The sequence below is a fragment of the Agelaius tricolor genome, unplaced genomic scaffold (assembly GCF_023055355.1).
Source record: "Agelaius tricolor isolate 1412-34295 unplaced genomic scaffold, bAgeTri1.0.p SCAF_18, whole genome shotgun sequence".
Classification (NCBI taxonomy): Eukaryota; Metazoa; Chordata; class Aves; order Passeriformes; family Icteridae; genus Agelaius; species Agelaius tricolor.
In genome coordinates, this window is record NW_027269278.1 from 2,589,443 (window position 1) to 2,601,784 (window position 12,342).

The following is a 12,342-nucleotide window of genomic DNA, read 5'->3' on the forward strand; positions in this document are numbered from 1 at the left end:
GAGGAGTGATGGTGGCACCTGAGGGAGCAGGTGGAGATTAATAAGCAGGGGGAGAACCAGCAGGCAGCTGGAGGTAACTGGGAATGACTGGGAGACAGCTGCAGGCCTGCAGAAGGGAATCCAGTGGGCAACTGGGGGCATCTGGGGGTAACTGGGAGCAGCTGGGGGTAACTGGGAGCAGCTGCTGGGGGTAACTGGGAGTAACTGGGAGTAACTGGCAGTAGGTGAGGGGCAGTGAGGGGTAACTGGGGGAGCTGAGGATGACTGGGGAGCTGACACGGGGCTATGGGGACAGTCCAGCCGGTAGCTAGGGGCAGGCACAGGGCAGGCAGGTTACACTGGGATGTGGCCGCGGGTCCATGGGGGCTGATGGGGGCGGTGTGTGGGCACACGGAGCAGCGGGGCGAGCCTGGGGGCAGCTGTGGGGCGCTGGTGGCAGCTGGGACCAGTCTGGAGCAGCCGGGGTTGACACTGGGAGTAACTGGGATCTGCTGGGGGGTGACACTGGGAGCAGCCGTGGGTGACACTGGGACCGCTGAGTGCCCACGCCCCCGCTCTAGGCCGCGCCCCTTTCTGGGTGTGGCTTTTCCGTGGCCCCGCCCCAGGCCCGGCCCAGGCGGGTGTCGCGGGTTGATGACGTAGGCGGGAGCGCGGCGCGCGGCGCGGCCTGTCCGCCATGGCGAAGACCGTGGCCTATTTCTACGACCCGGACGTGGGGAACTTCCACTACGGTGCGAGCGGGGCCGCGCGGGGCCGGGACAGCACCGGGGCGGGGCAGCGGAGGCGCTGCTGTGGGGCTGGGGCCGGGCGGGGCCGGCTGGAGGCGGGGGCGCGGCCCTGCCCGCCCTCCCTGTCCCCGTTCCCCGTCCCCGCTTCCCTCTCCCCGGTTCCTCCCGTCCCCTCATGCCCGGACCTGCTGCGGAGCGCGGCGGGCGGCGGCAGCGGCCGTTGTGCTGCCGCCGGCGGCCCCGTTAATCCCCGCGCGGTTCCGTTCCAGGCGCGGGGCACCCCATGAAGCCGCACCGCCTGGCGCTCACGCACAGCCTGGTGCTGCACTACGGCCTCTACAAGAAAATGATCGTAAGCCACGCCGGCCGGGCGGGGTGGGACAGCAGGGCACCCCGAGGGCTCAGCCAGCGGGACATTGAGCCCCCAGGGCTGCTTTGGGGACCCCAGGGGTGGAGATATGTTCAGTGATGGTTTTAGAGCTTTGGGAGCCCCGCAGGTGGGTGACAGTGCTCAGTGATGGTTTTGGAGCTTTGGGGACCCCATGGGTGGGTGACAGTGCTTAGTGATGGTTTTGGAGCTTTGGGGACCCCACGGGTCGAGGACGTGTTCAGTGATGCCTGTAGAGCTTTAGGAACCCTATGGGTGGGTGACAGTGCTCAGTGATGGCTGCAGAGCTTTGGGGACCCCAGGAGTGGGTGACAGTGCTCGGTGATGGCTGCAGAGCTTTGGGGACCCACAAGGGTGGGTGGGTGACAGTGCTCAGTGATGAATTTAGAGCTCAGTCCTGTGCAGTTGTAGAGGATTCCAAGGAGCTGCTGAGGTCAGGCAACTGTAGAGATACAATTTATGAAAAGAATTTTAGGTGTTCAGATGTGAGAAAAGTTTCCTTAATTAATAAAATTCCCAAATAAAACCACATCCAGGGCAGTAACTGTGGAAATGCAGCACTTGGGGCAACTGTGGGGAGTCTTTGCAAAGTTTCTTTTCCAGATTTTTACTGTCACTGTGTGGACTTCCACAAGTAACTTCCCCAGAGTTTGTGTTTGGGTTTATTTATTTCCAGAAGAAACTTCCCCAGAGGTTTTGGTTTTTTTGTTGTTTTTTTTTTTTATTTTCACAAGAAACTTCCCCACAGGTTTTTGGTTTGGTTTTGGTTTGTTTGGTTTTTTTATTTTATTTCCACAAGTAACTTGCCCAGAGTCGGGCTTTTTCTTGCAAGAACACCCAAAAATCGTGTTCTGACCTAACACTTGTAAATGGCAAATCCCTGCCTGAAGGAGGCAGTGGGCAGAGCTGTACATTTTTAGTCTTGAAATTCTTTTTTTGGGGGTTATTTTTCCACAAGCTGCCACTGGAAAGCTGAAAATCTCAGAGACAATTTCATCTCTAAACAGTCAGGGACTGGCCAAGTCAGAAGAAACAAAACCAGGGATTTGGAGCAGCTGGGATTGCAAAATCCCTGCTGATTTTATGTTGTGGCTGCATTTTTTCTGCCTCCTTACAAGTCCAAGGTTGAGATGCTGCTGGGCTGGCTCTGCCTCTTCCCCCCTTGGCCAGCTCAGGGAGGTGGGTGGGATTGCTGGGAAGGCTGCAAGGAGCCAGCTCTGCTCTGCCAGCAGCTGAGTGAACATTGCAGCCTGCTTTTCCCTCCCTTTCTGTTGGATTCCCACATCCCTGCTCTAAGAGCCTCAGGCTGTCCAGTGGGAGCCATTTCTCCTCTCTTTGCCAGCAATTTTGGGCTGGTTTGGTTTAATGAACTATTCCTGGGGGATCCCTGGGAATAAGGAGTTGCCTCATCCTCTGTTTGATTGTCAGAGGCAGCAGCCTCTGAGAAACACCAAATTCCACATGGAAAGCACCAGGAGAGGAGGAGATGGGCTTGTTCTGGTTTATGGTGGCTCTGGAAATGCCCAGGTTTCCTGCTCAGCACAGAAAACAGGAACATGCTGCAGCTGTCCTGAGGAATTTCCCTTTGGACACCAGCTTGTGCATCTTCCTGTTATGTTCATGTTCCACTTTTTCTATGAAGTGGTTGCTTTAAATAAGACAAATTTAAATAAGAGGCATCACAGAAAACATCTCTTATCAATTGAATTCCCTCTCCCAGTGGGGTTAATTTTTAACTTCCCCTCTGCTGAGGGATGTGCCCTAAGTGCCAAACCTGTGTTGTCACAAGATTCTGGATTTGAGTCCATCCACCTCCCTGGCCATTTCCCCCATTTTCCTTCCTAAAGGAAACAAAACTTAGGGAACTCTTCCATCTGTCTGGGAGGTTTCCCCAAATAATTTGGAGCCTGTCAGTAAATTTAACAGAGGGATCAGAACCACCCCTAGATCAAACTGGTGAGTGAGGAAGGAAGGATCCCCCAGGGAAGGAAAAGCTGTGGTTTATTTTGCTGCCCAAGCAGGAGAATGTGCCATGGGGTAGGAAGAAATTTTATGGCAAGAGCTGCAGTCAGGAGAGGCAGGATTTGGATTTATGAAAGGGAAAAATGAGAGGAGAGCAGGTTCCATGGAGCAGCTGTTGAATTTAAATGAACACAATTACCAGTGTTTATGTACCTCATGCAGGCCACTTGTCAATTAGCTTGAGATTCCTTCCAGCCCAAGGAACCAGAGTTTGGATGGGAAATAACTGCTGCTTTTGTCTCTGGAAGGTGTTCAAGCCTTACCAGGCCTCCCAGCACGACATGTGCCGCTTCCACTCCGAGGATTACATCGACTTCCTGCAGAGGGTGAGCCCCAACAACATGCAGGGCTTCACCAAGAGCCTCAACGCCTTCAACGTGGGTGACGACTGGTGAGTGCCCAGGGGCTGCCCTGCCCTGCCCAGGGCCCTTCTGGAATGTGCCATTCCTGCCCTGCTTTGGGCAGCACGAGGATGTGTCCTTCCTGTGCTGGCTGGCTTTGAACAGCCAGGTGTGTGCTGAGGAAGGCAGGAGCCTCCCCTGAAATGGAAAATGCAAACCCCTTCCTCTGGTATTTTCAGGGTTCCCTGTGGTAGGAAGGGAATTGTAAGAGCATGAATGAGAGATGTGGGACTCCAGGCAGCTCTCCAAAATTCAGTTTATTGGATCCAAGATGTTCCAGCAGTGCAGGGTCATGGGTGACAGAGCTGTGCCTACAGCTGTCAGCTCCAGCTGCAGGCAGGCCTGGAGAGACTTTGGTTTTGGTCACAATGCATTATAGACTTTTCTTTGCTGAGCATCTTCATACAGTAGAACCAATCTATACCTTAACTATTACCTACAGCCTATCATAACTGCTATAATTACCATATTCATGTTACTGTTCTGCAATCACTAAAAGTCAGTACATTACAGTTTAAGCTAGAAGTTGTTTTTCAGTTTTCTTGCAGTGAAAAATTCTGAGACCTTTTTTCTACTTGCAACATTTGCTGACTTGTAAAAACATCCTTTTTCCTTTGCTCTAAGTCATAAAAACCCCTTGTAACTAACACACTCTTTGCCTCCTTGGTTATCCAGTGAGACTGGCTCAGCAATTCTTTTCTTCTATATCAAAACTTGATTCCATCTCTATTCCTTCTTCAGATTGTACATTCAAAAATCTTTCTGCCAAGCACACACGTCTGTGAGACTTTCTTGTCAAACTTTCATCCTTCCCAACAGGAAATGATAAATCTGACTCCATGCTCTTAGAAGGCTAATTTATTATTTTATGATATTATATTATGTAAAAGAATGCTATGCTAAAACCATACTAAAGAATAGAGAAAGGATCCTTATAGAAGGCTTAACAAGATACTAATGAAAAACTCAGGACTCCTTCCAGAGTCCTGACACAGCCTGACTGTGATTGGTCATTAAGTCAAAACAATTCACATGAAACCAATCAAACAATGACCAGCTGATAAACAATGTCCAAACCACATTCCAAAGCAGCAAAACACAGGAGAAGCAAATCAGATAATTATTGTTTTCATTTTTCTCTGAGGCTTCTCAGCTTCCCGGGAGAAGAAATCCTGGTAAAGGAATTTTTCAGAAAATATGACAGTGACACCCTCCCTCCAAATTGTTGTAATTTTGAAATTAAGGGGCTCTCAGGCAAAGATATGGGAATAGGAATAACAGTTCTTTACTAGGAAAATTAAAAATACAAATGCAATAGAACAAACAAAAACCAAACCCCTGCCAGAGTCAGACCATGCCCTGTCCCCTGTGTGTCAGGGAGGTGGCACAGCCCCATCCCATGGGGGCTCAGCCCTCCTGCAGTGCCAGCTGTGGCTCTGCTGGAGCAGGGATCCTGCACAAGGGGGGAGTTTTCCTCTGCAGCTCCAGGGCTGCTGCAGATGGGCCTGGGCTCCCTCTGGCCATGCAGGGCAGCAGAAGCTGCTCCTCTGGCAATGCACTGGGCAAAGGCTGCTGGGCTGTGCCAGGCTCACATTGGATCCAGGTAGGAATGCTTGGCTCCTGCCCTGGGCAATGCAGCATCTCCCCATGGGATGCTGGAATTGGATCAGCCCTGCAGGGACACTCAGTGGCCATGGACAGCAGAGATCTCCTGCAGGGAGGATTGGCTGGGGGAGAGAGAAAGAAAAAGCTGCCCATGGACAGCAGAGAACTGCCCCAGCTCTGACAGATGATAACAGAATTCACATCCCCATTTCCAGCCTAAGACATGTGTGGATAAGGGTGTGGAGCCTCCTTGATTCCTTTCCCTTCACTGGGGGTGTTGCAGTGCTCCGTTTTGGCTCTAAATTGCAGACTCTGCTTGTTCTGGAAGAGCTTCCAGTTCTTCTGGAATGTGGCAATTATCTTTGGTAAGAGTTTGATTGAGTGCTGCATCCAGCTCTGGGGGACAAAGAACATCAACCTGGTGGAGCAAATCCAGTGGAGGCACCAGGATGAGCAGAGGGGTCGAACAGCTCTGCTGGGTGAGCTGGGATTGTTCAGCCTGAAGAAGGCAAAGGGTGATCTAATTGTGGCCTTCCAGTACCTGAAGGAGCTGACAAGAGAGCTGGAGAGGGACTGGGGACAAGGCATGGAGGGACAGGACACAGGGAATGGCTCCCAGTGCCACAGGGCAGGGATGGATGGGATATTGGGAATTAGGAATTGCTCCCTGGCACAGGGTGGGCAGGCCCTGGCACAGGGTGCCCAGAGCAGCTGGGGCTGCCCCTGGATCCCTGGCAGTGCCCAAGGCCAGGTTGGACAGAGCTTGGAACAGCCTGGGACAGTGGGAGGTGTCCCTGCCATGGCAGGGGGTGGAACAGGATGAGCTTTAAGTTCCCTTCCAACCCAAATCATTCTGGGATTGGGAGCTGTGACAGTGCCCCCTTCTCCTTAGGCAGTGTCTCATCATGCCCCAGCTGTGGGCAGGAGACTGACAGACTTTGGGAACAGTGAAACCTTCTCAAGGGTGGTTTGGGAGCTTTGGGAATCATTCTCAAATTCCCTGTGTTCCCCACTGTGTTTGCAGGCAGCTCACTCCCCTGCTGGGGCTCGGTGAGTTACAGGCAGGGTCAGAGTGATCCTGATCCCAGATTAACTCTTCCACACAGAACTGAGCTTTATTCTTGCTCAGGTGTTACCCCTGGCCAGTTTGATTCATTTTTCTCTGCAGAAAAAGGGAGGAATGAGGATTCTGAGTTGAAATGTGCTTTCTTTTTCAGCCCAGTGTTTCCAGGCCTCTTTGAATTTTGCTCTCGTTACACTGGGGCCTCCCTGCAGGGAGCAACACAGCTGAACAACAAGGTAAGGGGCTGAGGTGCTGATCCTGTGGAACCCAGCTGGAGCTTTGGAGGAGGAAAAGCCAGGAGGGTGCTGTGGACCCCTGGGATGGGCAGGTGGCAGTGGGAAGGAGGGTACAGTGTTGTTGTCACCATATTGTCACTGTAAACTCGCTTCTCTTTCCTCTCTTAGATCTGTGACATTGCCATAAACTGGGCAGGGGGTCTCCATCATGCCAAAAAGTTTGAGGTAATGAGATCTATGCATTCCTCTTGTCTTTGGGGCCTGGGCTCTCTTGATCTCATCCTAAAGCTCCTGGGGTTTCTCTCCCTTCCAGGCTTCAGGCTTCTGTTACGTCAACGACATCGTGATCGGCATCCTGGAGCTGCTCAAGTAAGGACAGATCCAAGGGCTGAACTCTGCTGCCTGCTTTGTGCTTTCCCTCTGCTTTTTCTCTCTTTCCCTGCCTCATTTGCCTTTCTGGAATCCAGGAAGCCCAAAAACTTCATTTTTGTCCTGGCCTTACCTGGAAGACACATTAAAGGGTTTGAGCATCGGAACATCTGACAACAGTTTTGTTGGAGTCAGATGTTTTGTTATCTCTCAGGGAGCTCGAGGGATACAGAAGAGTTCTTCAATCCCATTTCAGGGGCTTCTGAGTCTCAGCCTTTTTGCCACAGTGAGCCTTTTGTAGGTGAATGCAAGTTTTGGTTCACTGGAGACACAAAAATGACTCAAATCTTTCTGGAGTTGTTTGAGTACCTTAAGAACAGGATTTGGGCTGCACATGGATGGTCAAAGGACACTTGGTCTCCATAGAAAAGAGTCAGGTTATTTTTCACTTTAGGAAATTAAAACTAAACTCAGAATGAGAGGAAAAGTTGCAGAAATAGATTTAGTTTCTTGAATTGATCTGAGATTTTTTTTTTTTTTGGTACTTCAAAGTGCCCTCCTTGTCACTGAACCTTGGACAAGCTGTCATGGAATTAAAAAGGATTTGGAGTTGATCAAACAATAGTTACATGACTGCTGGCAAGTTTACTCAAAGTCAGATTTATGGGATGTACTGGGGTTTCTTGTTCCCCCTTCCCTGCTCAGTTTGGAACCTCAGGATTTCCCTGGCAATCCCTGCTCTCCCATTTCCTAATCCCATCCACAAGAGGCCTCAAGTACAGCCCAGTTACCCCTCATGGAATGTTATTTATGTCCCTGTTCTTCTGTTGCCTGTTTCCAGGAACCATTTCTGCAGAGGTGACTGCATTTTGAGTTTGCTTCTCTCTCTGTGTCTCTGGCTGATTCTCCAGTAAATTTAGCCCAGCCTGGAAATTTTGGTGCTCACCAGCTGGGACAAAGTGCTCCATTTCCCACCTCCTCCATGCCAGCTTGCCTTTCATTTCCTGGTATGATTAAAATCACTGGAACTCTTAAAGATTAACTATGAGCACATTGGAAACAAGAATCTGCAACTTGTGAGCATCCAGCTGCTTAAACAAGTTATTTTCCAAGACATTTCTGGCCCTATCTAAAACCTTTTTGTTCTAATATCCATTTCCAACCACCTCAGAAGAAAATGTTTTAAATACCAATTTCCAAGCACATCAAAGGAAGATGTTTGAGTGTGTACAGATGCCTGGAATCCCAGCTTTGATGTGTTCCACAGGTATCACCCCCGGGTGCTGTACATCGACATCGATATCCATCACGGGGACGGCGTGCAGGAGGCTTTCTACCTGACAGATCGTGTCATGACAGTGTCATTTCACAAATATGGCAACTATTTCTTTCCTGGCACAGGTAAGTTTTGAATTTCTAGTGGGAACCTGCTTCAGAATCCTTTGGAAGCTCTGCTGGAGTAGAAAAGAGAAAATCCCAAAATTTGAGCTGCGGGGGGAAATGGTGGGAGAAAGCGGTTAGAGAGGAATAGAGCTGTAGTTAGTTTTAAGAAAGGAGTCCTGATTAAGTGGAAAGACTCAGCCCAGCTCAGACCTGGCTTTGCACAGCTGTGAAGCCTCAGGGCAGTTGTGCCTGTCCTGTTTTGCAGGTGACATGTATGAGGTTGGTGCAGAGAGTGGCCGTTACTATTGTCTCAACGTGCCCCTCCGAGATGGCATCGATGACCAAAGTAGGTGTTCCCTCCCCTTTCCCCTTGGCCCCAGGGCTTTCCTGGCCCTTCTGCTCCAGAGCCATGACAAATCCACCTCTCTCTCTCTCTCCAAAGGTTATAAGCACCTCTTCCAGCCAGTCATTAACCAGGTGGTAGATTACTATCAGCCTACCTGCATAGTCCTGCAGGTAAGGAAGCAAACCTCTGTGCACACATCCACGCCTGCAGAGGGCTCAGAGGGCTGTATTTGTGTTACCTTCTGTCCCCTGGTGGATCTGGAGAGCAATGCCAAATTGGTTTTCTGGTTTTCTTGTTTTTCTGTTCCCCAGTGTGGTGCTGATTCTCTGGGTTGTGACCGGCTGGGATGTTTTAACCTCAGTATAAGAGGTCATGGGTAAGTACAGCAGGGCTGGGCTCAGAAAAACCACCTGAAGGGCTCTGAGGAGTCTCTGCTGTGAGGTTGGAGCTTTGGCTTTGGCCTGACAGCAGTTTTTGAGGGGTTTTTTAACATTTGTGTGACTGGAGGAGGTTTGAGAATGAGGCTTTGTAGGAGGTGCTCGGGGGTGCTGAAGGAGGAGGAGGCCATGGAGATGGTCCTAAGGACTGGAGCCAGCCTGGGAGAGCTGGGGAAGAAGAGAGGGCTCCAGGGAGAGCTCAGAGTCCCTTCCAGGCCCTAAAGGGGCTCCAGGAGAGCTGGGGAGGGACTGGGGACAAGGGATGGAGGAACAGGACACAGGGAATGGCTCCCACTGCCAGAGGGCAGGGATGGATGGGATATTTGGAATCAGGAATTGTTCCCTGGAAAGGTGGGCAGGCCCTGGCACAGGGTGCCCAGAGCAGCTGGGGCTGCCCCTGGATCCCTGGCAGTGCCCAAGGCCAGGTTGGAGCAGCCTGGGACAGTGGGAGGTGTCCCTGCCATGGCAGGGGGTGAATGAGATGAGCCTTAAGGTCCTTCCCAACCCAACCCAACCCCTGTGCTGGACATTCCTGGGTGGAAGCTCCAGGTGTATCACACCAGCCATGGTGCTGTTGGGACTTCAGCGGGGCATTTCTGACACATGAAGCTGTGCTGCAGTTTCCAGCTCTGGCATTTTGCTGTTTGGGGTTTATAGGGAGTGTGTGGAGTATGTGAAGAGCTTCAACATTCCCTTGCTGGTGCTGGGAGGAGGAGGTTACACGGTGCGGAACGTGGCTCGCTGCTGGTGAGTCCCTGTGCCTGCTGCTGAGGGGCACTGCTGGGCACCTCTGTGGGATTTATCCTTGCATTTCCCATGTCCCTTTCAATGAACTGAGCTCCTCTTTTCCCATCTTTTCAGGACTTATGAAACCTCCTTGCTCGTGGATGAACCAATTAGTGATGAGCTCCCCTACAGTGGTAAGTTGGAGTTGCCTTTTCTCCTCATGAGCTCAGCTGGAATTCTTGGGATGTTCTATTCTGCATTGACCAGGGCCAAAGTGTCAGCACTTCCTGACCTTGGAGATGGCCTTAGCCATGCCTGAAGTGTCCAAGGCCAGGTTGGGTGGGGTTAACTCTAATGGAAGGGGGTTGGAATGAGATGAGATTCAAGGTCCTTTCCAACCCAAACCATTCTGTGATCTCCCACCACCTACTTTGCTGGGCAGACACAGCCATGTGTGTCCAGGGTGATTCAGTTTGCACAATTTCCTGTTGTTTTGTCTAATCCCCTGCACTCAGGGTTGGATATCACTGTGCTTTTTAAGCTCTGCTCTCCCCCAGACAGGTGGGAGGGTGAGCTCTGCTCTCTGCACAGCTTCTGCCCCTCTGTGCTCTAACTCTGCCTCCTTCCATCCCAGAGTACTTTGAGTACTTCGCTCCAGACTTCACCCTTCACCCTGATGTCAGCACGAGGATTGAGAATCAGAATTCCAGGCAGGTGAGTGCTTGCAGCCATGCTGCAATATCACCTTGGAATTTCCAAAACCCTGTGGTTGATGCTCTGTCCTGTGAAACCAGCTAGAGCCCAGGGCAAAAAAAAACAATGAGAAACAACGACTGGGTTGTGTCAGTGCTTCCTGCTTGGGTGGCAATAATTGAATTCACTCTGCTCTGATAAGTAACTTTTTGCACAAATGTGTTGCTCTTGGCCAGCACAGAGGTGATGCAGGCAGGTGATAGAGCTGTGACACATGGCCCTGTAGTGATCCCTGTGTGTTGTGTCCCTGTAGTACCTGGATCAGATCAGGCAGACCATATTTGAGAACCTGAAGATGCTGAACCACGCTCCCAGCGTGCAGATCCACGACGTGCCCTCGGACCTGCTCAGCTACGACCGCACGGATGAGCCTGATCCAGAGGAGAGGGGCTCAGAGGAAAACTACAGCAGGTACCAGAGCCTGTTCTGGAGCAATGGGCTCCCCTTTCTGGCCCTGGGAGGGGGTGCAGAGGAATCCATCTGAGTCCTAGAACAAGTCATAGAACCCCAGAACTTGGGGCTGGCAGGGACCTTAAAGCCCATGGGCAGAGAAGTCACTTCTGAGTCCCTTGATTTTACCCAAGGATCTTCTGTGGTCTCCTGCTATGACATTCCCTCAGGCCCCAGGGGTTCCAGGTCTCTGTCCCCTCCCTGACAGGGATTTCTCTTCCCCCAGGCCTGAAGCTCCCAACGAGTTCTACGATGGTGACCACGACAATGACAAGGAGAGCGACGTGGAGATCTGAGGGCTCTGGGCTGCGGGGCCTCCCGCCTTGGACATGGATGCTTGCAGCACACAACTGGGCCCTGCAGGAGCCACTTTAGCCCTCTCTCCATCTTGGACTGCGTGTGGTGGCAGCAGAGCCAGCCCCACTGAGGGCTCCTGCCACCTGGAGAGGCACAGAGGTGACGTGTGCTCCTTACTTGTCCCCACGTCACGGTTCCGGCCGTCACCGCTGTGGGCACGGAGCCCTGCTGAGTCCTGGCTGGCAGCTGTGGGACTGCCACAGAGCCTGAGCCACCTCCATGGTGCCCATGCAGGCTCCTGCCAGCCAGCTGGGAGCTGGAGCAGCTGTGCCTATGATCTCTGCCTCTCTGCAGCACTTGGGATCCATCCTGCTGTCCCTGACCTGCACTCAGGTACCACCCTGCTGTCCTCTGCAACCTGCACTGAGAGCTGCTCCTGGTGTCCCTTCTAAGCAGCTGATGCTCCACAGCTCCAGGAATTATTGGATAAGACCAGTTGTGGGGTAGGGATGTCCTTGGAGCAGCTCAGTGGGGTGGATGGAAGGATGTGTGCAGAGCATGACAAGGTCATTCCTTCCCCCCAAACCCAGATCTGCATTCACAAACGAGTTCTGCAGCACTTTGCTGAGTTGGACACAACCTCCCTGTTGTTTTTATTCCTTGGGAGGCTTAAAGCCCTGTGGAGCAGAGGTTTGGCTGCCCAGGTCAGTACTTAGTGTGTCCTGCACCTCTAATGTAGCTTCCAGCTGTGTTCCCCAAGTTCACACATGGTCCTGCTGTGTGTCAGCAGGAGCTCTGGGCTGTTTGCTCTGAGAGGAAACAGTTCTGGGCTGTACCCAGCAGATACTGCTCTGCTGCTGGATGAGGGAAGCTGCTTCCTGCAAGTGCTCTGTTCCTGCCCTCACCCAGCAGAGATTTCCCTTGGCCATCCCTCCAATCCCAGATTTTGCTGCTCCTTCTCCTGAGTGCTCAGCTGGTACCTGTGGTGGTTTGGAAAGTGCTGTTAGGGGAGGGGGGGGTTCAGCCTCTGTCTGTACGGTTCTGTTTGTTTACTGATGTCTTTGAACATTAAAGAAGAGGCAGTATTTTTCTTACCTGACCTGTTGTTTGTCTGTTTCATCCCCACACCTTTTTGGCT

General features: G+C 51.8%; 1 protein-coding gene across 1 annotated transcript; it reads left to right on the forward strand.

Annotated features, from left to right (window-relative positions):
- The first annotated feature begins 579 nt into the window (after positions 1-579).
- On the forward strand, positions 580-12,303 carry HDAC3 (histone deacetylase 3). Its single transcript, XM_071443020.1, has 15 exons — positions 580-731; positions 998-1,080; positions 3,387-3,529; positions 6,362-6,443; positions 6,612-6,668; positions 6,757-6,812; positions 8,080-8,213; positions 8,461-8,541; positions 8,638-8,711; positions 8,853-8,917; positions 9,636-9,725; positions 9,840-9,898; positions 10,339-10,418; positions 10,711-10,868; positions 11,134-12,303. Exons 1-15 carry the CDS (start codon positions 677-679, stop codon positions 11,201-11,203), a joined length of 1,287 nt encoding a protein of 428 aa, XP_071299121.1. The 5' UTR covers positions 580-676; the 3' UTR covers positions 11,204-12,303.
- Positions 12,304-12,342: the final 39 nt, after the last annotated feature.

Coding starts and splice junctions, on each gene's coding strand:
- HDAC3 (XM_071443020.1), top strand. CDS start 677: ATGGCGAAGACCGTGGCCTATTTCTACGACCCGGACGTGGGGAACTTC. Junction 732..997: donor CGTGGGGAACTTCCACTACG/GTGCGAGCGGGG, acceptor GTTCCGTTCCAG/GCGCGGGGCACCCCATGAAG. Junction 1,081..3,386: donor GCCTCTACAAGAAAATGATC/GTAAGCCACGCC, acceptor TGTCTCTGGAAG/GTGTTCAAGCCTTACCAGGC.